This window comes from Oncorhynchus tshawytscha, linkage group LG03 (genome assembly GCF_018296145.1).
Source record: "Oncorhynchus tshawytscha isolate Ot180627B linkage group LG03, Otsh_v2.0, whole genome shotgun sequence".
NCBI classification, from domain to species: domain Eukaryota; kingdom Metazoa; phylum Chordata; class Actinopteri; order Salmoniformes; family Salmonidae; genus Oncorhynchus; species Oncorhynchus tshawytscha.
The window spans coordinates 59,615,757-59,635,756 of NC_056431.1; the positions used below are offsets into that span (position 1 = coordinate 59,615,757).

The window sequence follows — 20,000 nt, forward strand, 5'->3', positions numbered from 1 at the left end:
ACCAGAGGGGAGGAGACCAGAGGAGAGGAGACTAGAGGAGACCAGAGTAGACCGGAGGAGAGGAGAGCAGAGGAGGGGAGACCAGGAGAGAGTTGAGGAGACCAGAGTAGAGCAGAGGAGAGGAGACCCGAGGAGAGTAGAGCAGAGGAGAGGTTACCAGAGGAGACCAGAGAAGAGGAGACCAGAGGAGAGCAGAGGCGAGGAGACCAGAGGAAAGCAGAGGAGAGGAGACCAGAGGAGAGCAGAGGAGAGCAGAGGAGAGGAGAGCAGATAAGAACAGAGGAGAGGAGAGGAGAGCAGAGAGGAGAGGAGAGGAGAGCAGACCAGAGGAGAAGAGACCAGAGGAGAGGAGACCAGAGGAGAGGAGACCAGAGGAGAAGAGACCAGAGGAGAGGAGACCAGAGGAGAGGAGAGGAGACCAGAGAAGAGGAGAGCAGGTTTAGAACCGGTAGAAACGAGGGGGAAAATTACTTCAAGTCAGCCGTAGTCAAATGAACAGCACTGCTGTCACGACAGGTTTGTGTCAGATGGTTATGGGTTCCCCCTCTTCATCCTCCCTCCCTCACTCTCTATTTCTGACTTTCTCTCTTTATCTATAACTCTCCGACACCCTCCCCATCCCTCTCTCCACCTCCTTCTCTCCCCCCTCTCCGTCATGCATGTTGTAAATGTTTCAAAGTGAAACTCCACATCTGGCAACGCAGAACTCATTTACAGATCTGTCAGAGGAAGGGGATGATGGACCCTGCTGTAAAAAGAAACACATTTATAACCCTCGTTGGAAAAATAAACGTCAATTAATAAAACTGGCTGCCTCACAAACTGCTTGCGTTTAAATGGTGAGCTAAAACAAGACTAGGTTTGGTCAGAGCAGTGGTTCAACCTTACCACAACCAGCAGCTTTCATTTTCTGATGGATTGAGTACCGGCACCATTTATAGAAAATAATCTCATGAACTTCAAACCCTGGAACTGTAAAAATAAAGTGAGTGAGGACACCTTTTTCATTCCATCTCATGAACTAGGTCTAGATTTGACAGTGTAGTGATAAGGGCTGACTAACTGACAGTACAACCTGCTACTCATCTAGATAATAACAGCACTTTCCCTTCAAATAAGAAGGTCTGTTGGTCAAAACACAGCCATAGACATAATTAAACACCCACCCTCTAAAAGACAATGATGGATTGGCCCAACACCCCCCTCTATAAGACCCTGATGGATTGGCCCAACACCCCCCTCTATAAGACCCTGATGGATTTCCCCAACATCCCCCTCTATAAGACCCTGATGGATTGGCCCAACACCCCCTCTATAAGACCCTGATGGATTGGCCCAACACCCCCTCTATAAGACCCTGATGGATTGGCCCAACACCCCCTCTATAAGACCCTGATGGATTGGCCCAACACCCCCTCTATAAGACCCTGATGGATTGGCCCAACACCCCCTCTATAAGACCCTGATGGATTTGCCCAACATCCCCTCTATAAGACCCTGATGGATTGGCCCAACACCCCCTCTATAAGACCCTGATGGATTGGCCCAACACCCCCTCTATAAGACCCTGATGGATTTTCCCAACACCCCCCCTCTATAAGACCCTGATGGATTGGCCCAACACCCCTCTATAAGACCCTGATGGATTGGTACAACACCCCCCTCTATAAGACCCTGATGGATTGGCCCAATACCCCCCTCTATAAGACCCTGATGGATTGGCCCAACACCCCCTCTATAAGACCCTGATGGATTGGCCCAACACCCCCTCTATAAGACCCTTTATAGTTTCAGATAAAACAGACTCCCTAAACCTCCTCCCCTTTTTCTCCTCTCCTCTCCTCTCCTCTCTGCTCCTCTGTGTGTGTGTGTGTGTGTGTGTGTGTGTGTGTGTGTGTGTGTGTGTGTGTGTGTGTGTGTGTGTGTGTGTGTGTGTGTGTGTGTGTGTGTGTGTGTGTGTGTGTGTGTGTGTGTGTACGTGCAGCCCTTAGCGGTGCAGCCAAAAGCAGCAGGGTTAATGAGGTGTGACAGTCTCTGGATTATTAAGAATTAACAGGACTGGGTTAATAAATCACCCTACGCCACAGACAGGTGTGTGTGTGTGTGTGTGTGTGTGTGTGTGTGTGTGTGTGTGTGTGTGTGTGTGTGTGTGTGTGTGTGTGTGTGTGTGTGTGTGTGTGTGTGTGTGTGTGTGTGTGTGTCCGTTCCCACATGCCAACCAAACCCCTAAGAGCCTGCTCTCAATCATAGAGTACCCCTCCAACACACACACACACACACACACACACACACACACACACACACACACACACACACACACACATACTACTATGCTCTCCCCTCGTTCTGTCCTAAAAACAGAAACAAACCGCAGTCATTTGCAATTAGTCCTGGTATTATTCTCCTTCAGGGCTTTAATAATGAGTGCTGTAAGATTTATGAGACAAATAAAATCCCTATATGATGAAGCCTTGAACAAATAAAAGGCCATTTTGCATTCCTGTCCAGATTCTATTTACAGCCAGATGAATGGGAAACATACTGTGTCTGAGTGGGTTTTCATTGACATAACTGGTCCTGTCATAATGCAGAGAAACAGTCTTCACATGGCACAGTGGCTTTATCTAACTGTCAACTAGAATACACAGGATTTCCTTGTGTTTCCATGGCAACAAACCCAAAAAATGATAAGCAGCGACCATATCATAATCCTTATGAATATTCAGAACTTAAATAGAACTTCTTCAAGGCAACCAAGTTCATTTATGTATTTTTTAACATATCATTATAGATATCGTATAACTACATTCAACTGTATCATCATTCAGAAATCCATGGCTGGGCTACAACTGGATATGAAACATCATTAAAACAGATCTGTTCTGGCTTGCTGGTCAAGTTGACCTAAACTGGCTAACCTCTGTAAAGTTTTACTGTGAGTTTAACAGGCCTGCCTGTGGAATGATCAGTTCATCTGTTGTAGAGCAATCAGAGGGAGATATTTTACAAGTTTAACTCTTCAGTATAACGACACGGCCAGAACTGCAGTATAATGGTAATGTGGGTGTGTGTGCGTGTGATCACGCGTGTGTAGTGAAGACCGGCTCTGATTGTGGACCGGAGGTCAAAGCAATTATTTCACCGTTTTTCGAGTCATTTCCTTTAAGAGAACTGAGAATGTGTTGGTGTGTGAGACTAGCTGTGTTAAGGAGCCTCGGGAGGGAGGCTAAGATTTAAACATATAGGACCTGTTTGATCAGGTGACATTGATCTGGTGAGATTCAAGCCATTAGAAGTCAATAAAAATGGCTTCTCTTGTAAAGGTGTTGGCCAGCTTCATAGCATTGTTCAGTGTACAACTAATGACACATTCTGTCCAAGGTTCTCTCTGGGCAGAATTCGTGAGGCATAGCCTACTTCATAAATACATGTCATGCCAAGATTTAGGGAGTGAGACGTTGTTTATCTCTCATTTTGACTGTATAGTAAGATATGGTCTGTACGTACTCCTGGTGACCACTCCCTCCAGCCTGATGATGTTTGGATGGTCAAACTGTCCCATGATGGACGCTTCAGACAGGAAGTCCCGTCTCTGTTTGTCGGTGTATCCTGCCTTCAGAGTCTTGATGGCCACACAGTTCTCCTTCTTACTGGGCAGACGCAGACGACCGCTGCACACCTCCCCAAACTCACCTACAAAAACACAAATATACCCACAGAGCGTTAATAACACACACATTCTCTGACAACAAGGACCTGAGGCATTGACACCAAGGACCTGAGAAGCTGACACCAAGGACCTGAGGTGCTGACACCAAGGACCTGAGATGCTGACACTAAGGACCTGAGGTGCTGACACCAAGGACCTGAGGTGCTGACACCAAGGACCTGAGGTGCTGACACCAAGGACCTGAGGCATTGACACCAAGGACCTGAGATGCTGACACTAAGGACCTGAGGTGCTGACACCAAGGACCTGAGGTGCTGACACCAACGACCTGAGACGCTGGCACCAAGGACCTGAGGCATTGACACCAAGGACCTGAGGTGCTGAAACCAAGGACCTGAGACACTGACACCAAGGACCTGAGGTGCTGACACCAAGGACCTGAGGCGCTGACACCAAATACCTGAGGTGCTGACACCAAGGACCTGAGACGCTGACACCAAGGCCCTGAGGCACTGACACCAAGGCCCTGAGGCGCTAGCACCTAGGACCTGAGGCTGGCACCAAGGACCTGAGGCACTGGCACCTAGGACCTGAGGAGCTGACACCAAGGCCCTGAGGCGCTGGCACCTAGGACCTGAGGCTGGCACCTAGGACCTGAGGAGCTGACACCAAGGCCCTGAGGCGCTGGCACCAAGGACCTGAGGCACTGGCACCTAGGACCTGAGGAGCTGACACCAAGGCCCTGAGGCGCTGGCATCAGAATAACTGTTATCATTTATTTCAGTTGGATCAGACCAGTCAGAAATTCTTGCCTAATTTCATAAACACACACAGTTGGCCAATATAAGCATGTGCAGTCATATGTCCTTCTTGAAATCCATCTCCCACACTGAGATAACAATGACTAATTGAACATTGACTACATTGGCCACAGTCTATAAATGCCCCCTCTACTTTCCATATCATATAAAGCATTTTGAGAGGTTATCAGAGCTGACAAATTCTCATTCCAGCATGGTGATGACATACAGTATGATCAAGCTGTAGTATCCCTCTGAGGTACAGAGGCTCTCTGGAGAATAGTTTCCCTAAGCAGGGCTTTGTGGTAAAGAGACCACTTCAAAGTTAGAACGGGAGGTCAAGCATTGCTCTCATATGGCTGGTGACAGGGACTTGGCCAAAGAAGGACCGTGATGTCACAGCTAAGACATGTGGACCCGGTCCATGCCCTTTCTCCTGTATGATCATTTCCCATAGAGGAGTCGGATCAGAGATACAGGGTTGGTACGAAGTAAGAGACACACACACACAAGTACTGGCCTGAGATTGGGTCTGGAAGGACATTGAATAATTACAGGCTGTCTAAAGAGAGCAGCACACTGCTTGCTGGGCTGTAGTTGGAGCTAGGCTGAGCTGGGCTGTAGTTGTAGCTAGACTGAGCTGGGCTGTGCTCGGAGCTAGGCTGAGCTGGGCTGTGGTTGGAGCTAGGCTGAGCTGGGCTGTGGTTGTAGCTAGACTGAGCTGGGCTGTGGTTGGAGCTAGGCTGAGCTGGGCTGTGGTTGGAGCTAGGCTGAGCTGGGCTGTGGTTGGAGCTAGGCTGAGCTGGGATGTGGTTGTAGCTAGACTGAGCTGGGCTGTGCTCGGAGCTAGGCTGAGCTGGGCTGTGGTTGGAGCTAGGCTGAGCTGGGCTGTGGTTGGAGCTAGGCTGAGCTGGGCTGTGGTTGGAGCTAGGCTGAGCTGGGCTGTGGTTGTAGCTAGACTGAGCTGGGCTGTGGTTGGAGCTAGGCTGAGCTGGGCTGTGGTTGTAGCTAGACTGAGCTGGGCTGTGCTCAGAGCTAGGCTGAGCTGGGCTGTGGTTGGAGCTAGGCTGAGCTGTGCTGTAGTTGGAGCTAGGCTGAGCTGGGCTGTGGTTGGAGCTAGGCTGAGCTGGGCTGTAGTTGGAGTTAGGCTGAGCTGGGATGTAGTTGGAGCTAGGCTGAGCTGGGCTGTTGTTGGAGCTAGGCTGAGCTGGGCTGTGGTTGGAGCTAGACTGAGCTAGGCTGTGGTTAGAGCTAGGCTGAGCTGGGCTGTGATTGGAGCTAGGCTGAGCTGGGCTGTGGTTGGCCAGTGGATAGGCTGGGAGATGACCAGCACCAGGATCAGTATTACCCCACCCTCCATCACAGAGCTGTGATTAATGACACAAACTCTCACTCTGCTTTCTTAGGCTTTGATGTGTGCAGGTCATCTGTAAGATGGTGCAGCTGCCCTGTGTTGTAGCATGTCTCTATGTGCTCTCACACTGCCTGCTATTCCCATGAATCACAATGCATTAACTTCATGTCTACACTCCTGCTGAAGACATGAAAGGGTGAAAAAGAAAGGAGGAGAGAGGTTTATAAAATAAAGGAGAGCGAGGAGAGAGGGAGCTGTGGGGAATGTCAAACAATATCCCATCTGGAGGTGCGATTACATTACCCATACTCCTCTGCTCCAGCAGCACACACTCTATTAAAAGCAGTAACAGCGAGGACTTTTCACTCCATCCCTCTTTTTACTCCTTTCATCTCCCTCTTTCTCCATCCATCCATCCCTTCCTCTTACTTCCTGCACTCCCCATCTCTCGATCCATCCCTATAGCCATACCAACTTTCTCTCCCACCCATCCCTCATTCTTCCTCTCTTCTTCCCTTCCTCCCTCCCCCACATCGCCCTCTCTCCGTTGCAGAAGAGGAGTAAAACAGGACTCTCCAGCTGAAGTGTTAAATGAATCTCATTCTCACTGCTACATTTAGAACAAACACCTTACTACCTTACTAAACAGCTTCTCTTTGTGCCTCTGAATACCAATAAGTTGGAATGTGTGTCACGTATCTTTGGGATCACTGTGAATGCTACTGTGGGAAAGTTTGTTCAAGATGTCTTAGGTAATCGTATATGAATGCTACAGTATGTGTTACTGACGTGTGTGCGTGCATGCATATGTTTGTGCACGTGTGTGTGCATGCATCTGTATGTGTGTGCATGCATGTGTCTGTATGTGTGTGCATGCATGTGTCTGTGTGTGTGTGTGCATGCATGTGTCTGTATGTGTGTGCATGTATGTGTCTGTGTGTGTGTGTGCATGCATGTGTCTGTATGTGTGTGCATGCATGCGTCTGTGTGTGTGTGTGCATGCATGTGTCTGTGTGTGTGTGTACATGCATGTGTCTGTATGTGTGTGCATGCATGCGTCTGTGTGTGTGTGTGTGCATGCACGTGTCTGTATGTGTGTGCATGCATGTGTCTGTGTGTGTGTGCATGCATGTGTCTGTATGTGTGTGCATGCATGTGTCTGTATGTGTGTGCATGCATGTGTCTGTATGTGTGTGCATGCATGTGTCTGTGTGTGTGTGTGTGTGTGTGTGTGTGCATGCATTTGTCTGTGTGTGCCTATGTGACACTGTGTGTCTCTTGTCTCACCTGCTCCCACCACCTTGTCGATGGCGATACAGGAAGCATCCAGCTCCTTGGCAAACTCATGGACGGCCTGACTGGGGTCTTCATAGGTGTGAGGGTCTACGTACGTCCTTATACCTGGCAGACGCACTGAGGGGGAGGGGGGGGGGTGTAATGTTTACTGTTCATTTTGTATGGTTTATTTCACTTTTGTATATTATCTATATCACTTAAACATATGTTTCCCATACCAATAAAGCCCTTCAATTGAAATTGTCTCATTGAGAAAACCAGAGGGAGAGTGTGTTAGTAGACAGAGTATTAGGAATAGACAGCGGAGATGAGTCTTCGGGTGGGTCACAAAAACCACTACGGACGTCAAGTGACATTTATGGAGTGACCAGCCAATCAATCCATCATGTGTAAGAAAAACACTAGGTTGGTTTATGAGTGTGGCCAGCCCCCAAGGAAAACATGTTTCTGTTCAAATAAACGCCAATCAGGAGATGGATATACTGTACACAAACACACTGACCCTGTACCTAACTAACGCTGAGGAATGACTCAACATACTTTAGAAGAACAATACACAGACAGGCAGGCAGACAGACAGACAGACAGACAGACAGACAGACAGACAGACAGACACGCACACAGACAGACAGGCAGACAGGCAGACAGACAGGCAGACAGACAGACAGACAGGCAGACAGACAGACAGGCAGACAGACAGACAGGCAGACAGACAGACAGACAGACAGACAGACAGACAGGCAGACAGGCAGACAGACAGACAGACAGACAGGCAGACAGACAGGCAGACAGGCAGACAGGCAGGCAGACAGGCAGACAGGCAGACAGACAGGCAGACAGACAGACAGGCAGACAGACAGACAGACAGGCAGGCAGACAGACAGACAGGCAGGCAGACAGACAGGCAGACAGACAGACAGACAGACAGACAGACAGACAGACAGACAGACAGACAGGCAGACAGACAGACAGGCAGACAGACAGGCAGACAGACAGGCAGGCAGACAGACAGACAGACAGACAGACAGACAGACAGACAGACAGACAGACAGACAGGCAGGCAGACAGACAGACAGGCAGACAGGCAGACAGACAGACAGACAGACAGACAGACAGACAGACAGACAGACAGACAGACAGACAGACAGACAGGCAGACAGGCAGACAGCAGACAGACAGACAGGCAGGCAGACAGACAGACACGCACAGACAGACAGGCAGACAGACAGGCAGACAGACAGACAGACAGGCAGACAGACAGACAGACAGACAGACAGACAGACAGACAGACACGCACACAGACAGACAGACGGACACGCACACAGACAGACACGCACACAGACAGGCAGACAGACAGACACGCACACAAACAGACAGACATGCACACAGACAGACAGGCAGACAGACAGGCAGACAGACACGCACACAGACAGACAGGCAGACAGACGGACACGCACACAGACAGACACGCACACAGACAGGCAGACAGACAGACATGCACACAAACAGACAGGCAGACAGACAGACACAGACACAGACACAAACAGACAGGCAGACAGACAGACATGCACACAAACAGACAGACAGACAGACAGACAGACAGACAGACAGACAGACAGACAGACAGAAAGGCACGCAGGCAGACAGGCACGCAGACATGCAGACAGGCAGACGGACAGACAGGCACACAGACAGGCAGACAGACAGGCCGCACACAAACAGACAGACAGACAGGCACGCAGACAGGCAGACAGACAAACAGACAGACATGCACGCAGGCAGACAGGCAGGCAGACATGCAGACAGATAGGCACACAGGCAGACACTCAGGCACACAGGCAGACGGACAGACAGGCACACAGATAGGCAGACAGGCAGACGGACCGACTGACAGACGGACAGACAGGCACACAGACAGACGGACGGGCAGACAGACGGACTGACAGACGGACTGACAGACAGGCAGACGGACGGACAGACGGACTGACAGACGGACTGACAGACAGGCAGACAGAGAGACGGAATGACATACGGACTGACAGACAGGCAGACAGACAGACAGACGGACAGACGGACTGAGAGATGGACTGACAGACAGGCAGGCGGACAGACGGACAGGCAGACGGACAGATGGACTGACAGACAGGCAGACGGACAGAGGGTTGGGTGAGGTACTTACAGTGTCCATTGCCAAAGTGCAGTCTCTTCTCATCAGGGTGTTTAGACCTCCTGTAGCCACAGAACCTGTCAGTCACAATGACAGAACTGAAGGTCACACCTTTGCCCATCAGTCTTCACTTTCCCTCACCCTACATCAGAGGGCATAGCAAGCCATGTGTGTGTGCGTCAAATCAAATCAAACTTTATTTGTCACATGCGCTGAATACAACATTTCCCTTACTGGGAAATGCTTACTTACAAGCCCTTAACCAACAGTGCAGTTCAAGAAAGAGTTAAGAAAATATTTACCAAATAAACTAAAGTAAAAAATAAAATAAAAAGTAACACGATAAAATTACAGTAACGGCTATATACAGGGGGTACCGGTAACAAGTCAATGAGGAGGCTATATACAGGGGGTACCGGTAACAAGTCAATGAGGAGGCTATATACAGGGGGTACCGGTAACAAGTCAATGTGGAGGCTATATACAGGGGGGGTACGAGTCGGTAACAAGTCAATGTGGAGGCTATATACAGGGGGGGTACAAGTCAATGTGGAGGCTATATACACGAGTCAATGTGGAGGCTATATACAGGGGGTACCGGTAACAAGTCAATGTGGAGGCTATATACAGGGGGTACCGGTAACAAGTCAATGTGGAGGCTATATACAGGGGGTACCGGTAACAAGTCAATGTGGAGGCTATATACAGGGGGTACCGGTAACGAGTCAATGAGCGGGGGTTAGGGTTAGTCGAGGTAATATGTACATGGAGGTAGGGGTTAAGTGACTATGCATAGATAATAAACAGCGAGTAGCAGCAGTGTACAAAACAAAATTGAGAGGGGGGTGTCAATATAAAAAGTCTGGACATGCATGTGTGTGTGCTTGTGTAAGGGTTTCGTTAGTCATTGACTTACCGGACTAGGGGTTCATTTGAATAATTTATTGGAATTAGATTGCCGCATGTGTAGCCTAGTTATGTATCTTATTTATTACACAGCACACAGATACCGAGCCTTTGAGCGGAAAATCTGTCAGACATCGCTTTTATAAGCCAGATCATTGCGCAACAATTCAAAATGTAATCGTGCGTTAAAAATAGCCCCAATTAAAAAGAGATACTATTTGTATATCTCAACTGGTAATTGAAGCGGGGTTCCCATTTGCTGTTCAAATGCAACGGAAAGCAGGCTTCATCAGCTCGTCACACCCACTTTGCAATGAGCAGGAGGAGGTATGCATTTTGAAAACCTATAGTTACTTAACTGTTTGAAACATGAATGTTTTACTACATTTTAAGAGGCATGTTTTACCTTGCTTCAAAGTAGGCTAAATCTGACCAGATCTGTGGAATCAATGATTTAATAAAGACTTCCATATGCCATTGAAACCAGTAGGTTAGGTCTACTTTACTACTATGGGGGATAGTTTCATTGACATAGGTGGCACATCCATAAGGCTAGCCTAAAGTAAATTGAATTAAATTGCCAAAATTCTATATATACAGTGCCTTGCGAAAGTATTCAGCCCCCTTGAACTTTGTGACCTTTTGCCACATTTCAGGCTTCAAACATAAAGATATAAAACTGTATTTTTTTGTGAAGAATCAACAACAAGTGAGACACAATCATGAAGTGGAACGACATTTATTGGATATTTCAAACTTTTTTAACAAATCAAAAACTGAAAAATTGGGCGTGCAAAATTATTCAGCCCCTTTACTTTCAGTGCAGCAAACTCTCTCCAGAAGTTGGGAGACTCTGTCCATAGGACAACAATCAGTCGTATATTGCACAAATCTGGCCTTTATGGAAGAGTGGCAAGAAGAAAGCCATTTCTTAAAGATATCCATAAAAAGTGTTGTTTAAAGTTTGCCACAAGCTACCTGGGAGACACACCAAACATGTGGAAGAAGGTGCTCTGGTCAGATGAAACCAAAATTTAACTTTTTGGCAACAATGCAAAATTTTATGTTTGGCGTAAAAGCAACACAGCTCATCACCCTGAACACACCATCCCACTGTCAAACATGGTGGTGGCAGCATCATGGTTTGGGCCTGCTTTTCTTCAGCAGGGACAGGGAAGATGGTTAAAATTGATGGGAAGATGGATGGAGCCAAATACAGGACCATTCTGGAAGAAAACCTGATGGAGTCTGCAAAAGACCTGAGACTGGGACGGAGATTTGTCTTCCAACAAGACAATGATCCAAAACATAAAGCAAAATCTACAATGGAATGGTTCAAAAATAAACATATCCAGGTATTAGAATGGCCAAGTCAAAGTCCAGACCTGAATCCAATCGAGAATCTGTGGAAAGAACTGAAAACTGCTGTTCACAAATGCTCTCCATCCAACCTCACTGAGCTCGAGCTGTTTTGCAAGGAGGAATGGGAAAATATTTCAGTCTCTCGATGTGCAAAACTGATAGAGACATACCCCAAGCGACTTACAGCTGTAATCGCAGCAAAAGGTGGCGCTACAAAGTATTAACTTAAGGGGGCTGAATAATTTTGCACGCCCAATTTTTCAGTTTTTGATTTGTTAAAAAAGTTTGAAATATCCAATAAATGTTGTTTCACTTCATGATTGTGTCCCACTTGTTGTTGATTCTTCACAAAAAAATACAGTTTTATATCTTTATGTTTGAAGCCTGAAATGTGGCAAAAGGTCGCAAAGTTCAAGGGGGCCGAATACTTTCGCAAGGCACTGTAATTAGTCTAATCGTGTCTATACAGAAATAAATGAAATAATTCAAAACAGTCTACTAAAGCATGATTTGGCTACAAAGAAAAAAACCATTTGGGATTGTTTTAAATAGCATTGCCTACAGTCGGAAGGAAAGGCAGCCCGAACATTTTGGGCAGCATGCTCGTAAAATATCAAATAGATGATTTTTGAGTTGTGACTGTCAGTGAAAAGTAGAAGTCAAGAGAAGACAATGAAAAGACTCTAATCTGTCTTTCAGCTATCAAAATTCCGAATTTAATTGAGTGAACAATAGTAGGCCTACCGATTATTGGCACCTGCTGAGAGCATCTGCCATATCCCTAGTGAGTGAGCACTGCGCATATTAATTTAGAGGAACGTCATATTCCAATTGTGTCTCCCCTTCTAGGCCTTTTATACTCTATGGACAAGGTCGTTTTCATTTATCTGTCAGTGTCAACAGAGTACAAGATGCATGGAATGCTTTATTATAAAGGTGCATTTTTAAGGTGGAAATGTGCTTCCCCAAACTGGAAACTCAGGTGCCGACCCTAGTGATTTTGCTGCTCGTTACTCGTCTTGTTGTCTGAGGAAACGTTCATGTGGACAGTTCTAACATGTTCAAAGTGCATGGTAAGAAGGACATATTTCATTGCATCCTGGACCTGCATGTTCTGTTATGATGAATTACCATATTCTAAATGTGATTTCTGTCATTCTGAGCCCCGTGGGTGGACTCCTTAATCAGGTTACACACCAATGCATATGGGTCCGGTAAATTTCTCAAATGTCCGGTAAATTAAAATGCTGCCGGTCAAATGTATGCCGACACATTTTCATAACGGAAACCCTGGCGTATGTGTGTGTGCGTGCGTGTGTGTGCGTGTGTGTGTGTGTGTGGAGGAAAGCAGCAGCGGTCAGTCCTGGTGTACCATGGTGTGTTTGTCTTTGCTCTGAGCCAGAACGGGATCTGCAGGACTAGTAATGAGCCTGAGAGTTCTACTCTCACTGCAGTACTAACTGCCAACATTAACACTGGGCCAGTAACCAAAAGGTCAGTAGTTTGAATCCCCGAGCGACTAGGTGAAAAATATGTCGATGTGTCCTTGAGCCAGGCACTTAACCCTAATGTCTCCTGTAAGTCGCTCTGGATAAGACTGTGACTACATAACTATAATGTACATGTAAACACAGACAGACACACAGTGTCCCTCTGCAATACATACACAAAAGAGTAAGATAAAATGCATTGCATCCTCCGCCATTCCAGGAGCATAGTTTATAGGGATATGATCTATTCTTACTACAGTATCCTCAGACAGTACAGTATATCTCTGCATTTAGAGGCAGACCTCCGTGAAGACAGAGCCATGTTATTGGCGCTGACGGAGTTGTCAGTGTGCTTTGTGCAGTGCGATTGGTGTACAGACCTGCCAATCACGATGTAGAGGAGGACAGTGAGCAGGATGATGGCCGCAGCGGAGGAGATGGCTATCAACACCACCTGACTACTCTCACTGGAGATAGAGAATGCTGGGAGGAAATGGAGAAAGAGGGAGAGAGAGGGAGAGAGAGAGAGGGAGAGAGAGAAAGAAGAGAACAGGAGCAGGAGAGAGAGATAAATGTTAGCATGTACAGGCACAGGACAATGACAAAAATCTAACAACAATCATTGACATCAATCACTTGGTGTTGAATTACATACAAAGTACATACAGTCAGGGCTGGTCTCAAACTCAAAGCTCCTGCTGCTGGCTCCATATCCTGCTGCAGTCCTGGCCCTGATCTGGAGCAGGTAGGAGGTGTCTGCCTTCAGACCGCTTAACGTCACGTTACAACCCTTAGAGCGCAGGATGGTGTAGCTGGTCTCCTGCTCCTGCTACAGGGGGGTGAGGGAGAGAGACAGAAAGAGAGGGAGAGGTTACTATCAGTCCAGTGAGGAATGTATACAGTCCACTGAGACTGTTGACACATCAGATCACCCATCAGGGTGGGGTCATTACCAGGGGAAGGAAATGTGTGTTTGCAATCAGGTGTATCCTATAGAGCTAAGGGGGCCACTGTCTCAAACACACCGACTCAAAATACAACATATATTTGATGGCCTCCTCCACCACCCTAACAGGACTACACTGAACAAAAATCTAAACGCAACATGCTACGATTTCAAATATTTTGTTATATTGAGTTCATAAAAGGAAATTAGCTGAAATAAATGAATTTGACTCTAATCTATGGATTTCACATGACTGGGAATACAGATATGCATCTGTTTGCCACAGATACCTTAAAACAAAGGTACGCCATTACATGCTGTCTGCTGTCTGCCATCTGTGTGCCAGTGGCCATCGAAGGTGAGCATTTGCCCACTAAAGTTGGTTACAAACGCAGAACTGCAGTCAGGTCAAGACCCTGGTGAGGACGACGAGCACGCAGATGAGCTTCCCTGAGATGGTTTCAAATCAGCTACTTGAAATGCCACATCTGTCAGGTGGATGGATTATCTTGACAAAGGAGAAATGCTCACTAACAGGAATGTAAATACATTTGTGCACAGCTTTTTATGCGTATGGAATATTTCTGGGACTTTTTATTTCAGCTCATAAAACATGGGACCAACACTTTACATGTTACATGTATATTTTTGTTCAGTGTAAATTGACTGGCCGGATCTACTTTCAGCCAATTGTTTCCAGATGCAGGGGACTGTACAGGAGGGAGAGAGGAGAGATCAATACAGATGTATAGCATTCCCTGAGATTCAGAGCCCTACAGCTTATGTTGGCTGTCGTACCATCCCTTTTCTCATTGAGCCAGAGAGAGGGAGAGGAGATGCATGCCAGTGGAGAAGGGATCATACTGTTAAGGGAGTGACCGAGAGAAAGCCAGAGACATTTGGCTCCTACTTTGTCCTTTAAAGCTGCAATATGTAACCCTTGGGCGACCCAACCAAATTTGCATAGATATATAGATCTGTTATAGATCTGTCATTCTCATTGAATGCAATTCTAAGAAGTGGAAGATCTGTTCTATGTGTGCTATTTCTATGCTTCCCCTTCTGAAGTTTCACTTTTGCATCTTTTACTTCCAGCTTCAAACAGCTGGAAATACAATATTTTTGGTTTTGGAAAATATATTTCACAGCCATTTAGATGGTACAATGATTCTCTACTCTATACTTTCTTGTTTTGTCACAAACTGAAATTGGGTAAACTCCTTTTGCAACCAGGAAATGGTGGAGCGATTTCTGCATAGTGCATCTTCACGTGAATCCCCACCACTTCCGACCCCCAGAACAACTCAATGTTGTTTCATGTCTAGAACCTCTATCCACACTAAGTGGCCTGTTGATGAAGGCTGATGTGTGTGTGTGTGTGTGTGTGTGTGTGTGTGTGTGTGTGTGTGTGTGTGTGTGTGTGTGTGTGTGTGTGTGTGTGTGTGTGTGTGTGTGTGTGTGTGTGTGTGTGTGTGTGTGTGTGTGTGTGTACAGACACGCTGGTATGGTCTATTATTGTCAAGTGTAACCAGATGAGCGATGGGCTATGGTTACATATGATGGATTGAACACAAATGTTTTCTCTTCCACTAATCAGAAATAAATCAATAATAAAAGGCTAATGTACATAAGAGCAGAGAGGACCATTTAAGCAATGGTGAGTTGATCTTGTACAAATATACAGGACGTTGGCAGCATAAATAGACTTAGGTTTGAAACGTTTTCATTTGACATTTCTTGGCTGGTCTCGGTTCTGTTGAAATACAGCTCAGCCCTGCATATTGGCCTGCTGTAGAAACCTCCTCTAAGAGCCTGTCGTAGATCAGAGTCCAGTTTCAAAGGTATGTCGTGATGGGTGAGGTAAGAGGGTTCAGACCATACAGCTAATATTCTTTGATTAATGAGTTGTCTCATCTGTCCTGTGCACCTAGATATACAACAAAGGCTTCACACCTCATCACGTCTCGCTTTCATGTACAGAACTCACATACCCTCACACACAAATGAGATGGCTAAGCTGCAGAGCCCTCGCTAAACCAAACATCATGTCCAATCAGCTGATTCCATCTCTATTTTATGGACCCAATAACAGACTGGTGACATGATACAGATCAGAAGGTTTTACATACACCACTCACACACATTGTAAAACACACATACGTGAACACACACTGTAAACACACATATGTGAACACACACTGTAAACACACATATGTGAACACACACTGTAAACACACATACGTGAACACACACTGTAAACACACATACGTGAACACACACTAATAGGGTGCATCAGGGATGTATGGTGCAAGAAGTCCTTTAAAATAACTTCTTTCTGTCTGAGAGTAGAATCCAATCCCTTGTTCCTCCCTCCTCAGGAGTGCCTGTATGATACTTTCCTTGTGCCTTGTATAATACCAGTCTCTATCAGTCATACATCTTTCCCAGCTTGTCACCCTCCACATCATGTGATCCCTTGAAAATAACAAACAGGTGTGCCCAGGCTCTCAGAAGTGGGAGAGTGGGTGTGTCTCTAAGCTGCCTTCTGTGTGTGACAAGCTGTGCAATTGCTCACACTCTCTGTGTGTGCTGTTGTTGAAATGTAATATGTCCGTCACGTTCCGCTCTGATTATCTAAATGGTGCAGTCTGGAATTACAGCCTTATAGTGTTGAGCCCAGGACAAGGCCTGTAAATACTGTGTGGTGTGTGTGTGTGTGTGTGTGTGTGTGTGTGTGTGTGTGTGTGTGTGTGTGTGTGTGTGTGTGTGTGTGTGTGTGTGTGTGTGTGTGTGTGTGTGTGTGTGTGTGTGTGTGTGTGTGTGTGTGTGTGTGTGTGTGTGTGTGTGTGTGTGTGTGTGTGTGTGAGAGAGAGAGAGTGTAGGAGGTTGTATTTAACTCATGTAAAGAGTAGCATTCCTTTCCATCTCAACCCCAGCATAAATAAACAGTCAGATTAAAGTGGATTTGAAAGTTTCTCTCTCTTTTCCAGATGAAATAAAAACAGAAAAATAAATGCTAAAGTGTGTTCCTACAAACTTTATTTTCATAAAGTGCACTAAAAGGCCTTATCTAAGGCTTAGAGTCATTTAGCTGTTTAGCGAGGAAGCCTAAAGAGTGTGTCTGGAGCAGGGAGAGAGGGAGAGATGGAAAGTGGGAGAGTTGGAGTGGGAGAAACTGAGAGAGTTTGTGTGTGTTTGGTAAGCAGTACGGATTGGAAATCCCAGTTTCCCAGACATGGTTGATTGGTAAAGTTCACTCTACCACCACTTAGCTTAGTCAGTTAGCCTTTCATATCCACTTGATCATTTATTGCTGTTATACACGCCATCAGGCCAATATAGGCTACCTGTCACGGCCGTTGGTGAGAGAAGGAGTAGACCAAAACGCAGCGTGGTAAGTGTTCATGATGTAAATTTAATAAACTGAACACTGAATACAAACAAACAAACAAAAGAATAAAGGAAAACTGAAACAGTCCCGTATGGTGAAAACACTGTAACGGAAAATAATCACCCACAACTCAAAATGGGAAATCAGGCTACCTAAGTATGGCTCTCAATCAGAGACAACGATAGACAGCTGCCTCTGATTGAGAACCATACCAGGCCAAACACATAGAAAAGGAAACCTAGACCTACAACATAGAATACCCACCCACATCACACCCTGACCAAACTAAAAATAGAAACATACACAGCAATCTACGGTCAGGGCGTGACACTACCTCCCTAACCCTGTAGGTAATTCAATAGAAGTCTATATCTAGGTTAAATGAAGCAGCATAGCTACTCTACCGAGCTGACTGGGCCTGTGTGTGTGTCACACACCTCAAAACACAGTTTGTAAACAATCAACAGCCGGATGGACTGCCAGGAATAGACTCCTCTCTCACAGCCTGGGCCCCTTCAGGCCTCTTTATACTTCTTTAGGCAGGCCTGTGTTTGTGTCGCTGTTTAGCCACTGAGTGAAATCACTCTGCCTGTGGTCCCTGGGAGTCTTGTGATCAGACCACTGCTGGGTATAGAGGCCCTCAGTCACCCTCGGTCAGGCCTGATCAAGAGGCCCTGTGACTGGGTATGGCTCCAGCTTCCCTGCCTGTCCCCTGTGTCTCTTGGGGTGTCCCAGTCCTGGCTGTTCCTCTTGGACGAGCCCATTATCCTAGGGGTTAGGAGGCTCCAGTCATGCCTGCAATAGCTAGTGACCCTTCAGATGGTGATGGTGGAGTGGATCTAGTGCGACAGCTCAGCTATACATGTCCCAAGCTGAGAGAGCTGAGAGAGGCCACACCGGAAAGTGGAAGGAAACAGAACCTATAGGTCCAGACCTCAGATCAGTTTAGTGTTTGTCCTTCTGATGGTTGAGGTTAGGATACGGGGTAAGGTGATCTGATCCTAGAACTGTCTTTGCCCCAGAGAGAGGGAAGTGTTTGGCCTGCTAATAAAGGGATTAGGGGCCACCAGGGACTGAGATCTGAGGATGACTGATCACAGACAGACAGACAGACAGACACACAGACAGACATAGACAGACAGAGACGGACAGAGACAGAGACGGACAGAGACAGAGAGACAGAGAGAGAGAGAGAGAGAGAGAGAGAGACAGAGACAGAGACAGAGAGAGAGAGAGAGAGAGAGAGAGAGAGAGAGAGAGAGAGACAGAGACAGAGACAGAGATAAAGGCTAATTTCACTATCAAAAGTCACCCATAGCTCCATTGAAAACCAGCCATTCGTTCCACGCTAATTTCCTCACAGAGACCCTGCAGACACATTTACTGTCAGCAATAAAACTACACTCCATTAAGACTGGACAGGAGAGGACAGGAGGAGGAAGAGAGAAGGCTGGTTGGTGTGTCAGTGTGAGTCAGATACATAAAGAGAGTGAGGGTGTGTGTATGCCCCATCTGTGTGTGTGGTCGCCCTGCCCAGACATTTACCCACTAGACTGTGGAATGTTTCTTCTGTGGGAGAATATTGGCCCGGTTGCCATAAGAGATGGCAATAAGACTCTCTCTCTCCCTCAGAACCCCTGATAACTCTTTTCTCTATCTCACTCTCCCCAGTCCCTCTCTCTCTGCTTCTCCCTCCCCCTCCCACTCTCTCCGCTTCTCCCTCCCAATCCCTCTCTCTCTGCTTCTCCCTCCCCCTCCCTCTCTCTCTGCTTCTCCCTCCCCCTCTCTCTCTCTCTGCTTCTCCCTTCCAATCCCTCTCTCTCTGCTTCTCCCTCCCCCTCCCTCTCTCTCTGCTTCTCCCTCCCCCTCCCTCTCTCTCTGCTTCTCCCTCCCCCTCCCTCTATCTCTGCTTCTCCCTCCCCCTCCCTCTATCTCTGCTTCTCCCTCCCCCTCCCTCTCTCTCTGCTTCTCCCTCCCCCTCCCTCTCTCTCTGCTTCTCCCTCCCCCTCCCTCTCTCTCTGCTTCTCCCTCCCCCTCCTTCTCCCTCCCCCTCCCTCTCTCTCCGCTTCTCCCTCCCCCTCCCTCTCTCTCTGCTTCTCCCTCCCCCTCCCTCTCTCTCTGCTTCTCCCTCCCCCTCCCTCTCTCTCTGCTTCTCCCTCCCCCTCCCTCTCTCTCTGCTTCTCCCTCCCCCTCCCTCTCTCTCTGCTTCTCCCTCCCCCTCCCTCTCTCTCTGCTTCTCCCTCCCCCTCCCTCTCTCTCTGCTTCTCCCTCCCCCTCCCTCTCTCTCTGCTTCTCCCTCCCCCTCCCTCTCTCTTTGCTTCTCCCTCCCCCTCCCTCTCTCTCTGCTTCTCCCTCCCCCTCCCTCTCTCTCTGCTTCTCCCTCCCCCTCCCTCTCTCTCCGCTTCTCCCTCCCCCTCCCTCTCTCTCTGATCCACTGCCAGTGTCTGATTCTCTTGCCCAACCCATGGCCCAGCTTCCAGAGAGAAGCCAGAAGACTGGACCAGTGAGACATTAGAACAGAGGACAACCACAAGAGTCTGGAATGGGGGGGGCAAGAGGTAGAACAAGCCCAAATGGTGTCTCTTCTCTTCCTTCAGTGCATGGAGTTAGTCCCCAAA

The 20,000-nt window shown here is 47.3% G+C and overlaps 1 protein-coding gene across 2 annotated transcripts in view; it reads right to left on the reverse strand.

Moving 5' to 3' along the window:
- The window catches only part of LOC112224427 (ephrin type-A receptor 3-like), a 181,728-nt gene that overhangs the window by 46,010 nt on the left and 115,718 nt on the right, over positions 1 to 20,000 (reverse strand). For both annotated transcript variants that reach the window (XM_042319756.1, XM_042319757.1), the window contains exons 7-11: positions 13,712 to 13,874; positions 13,426 to 13,528; positions 9,300 to 9,364; positions 7,112 to 7,237; positions 3,508 to 3,693 (exon numbers count right to left, since the gene is read on the reverse strand). In XM_042319756.1, the coding sequence (XP_042175690.1) occupies positions 3,508 to 3,693; positions 7,112 to 7,237; positions 9,300 to 9,364; positions 13,426 to 13,528; positions 13,712 to 13,874 (643 nt within the window). The remainder of the gene's footprint in view (positions 1 to 3,507; positions 3,694 to 7,111; positions 7,238 to 9,299; positions 9,365 to 13,425; positions 13,529 to 13,711; positions 13,875 to 20,000) is intronic.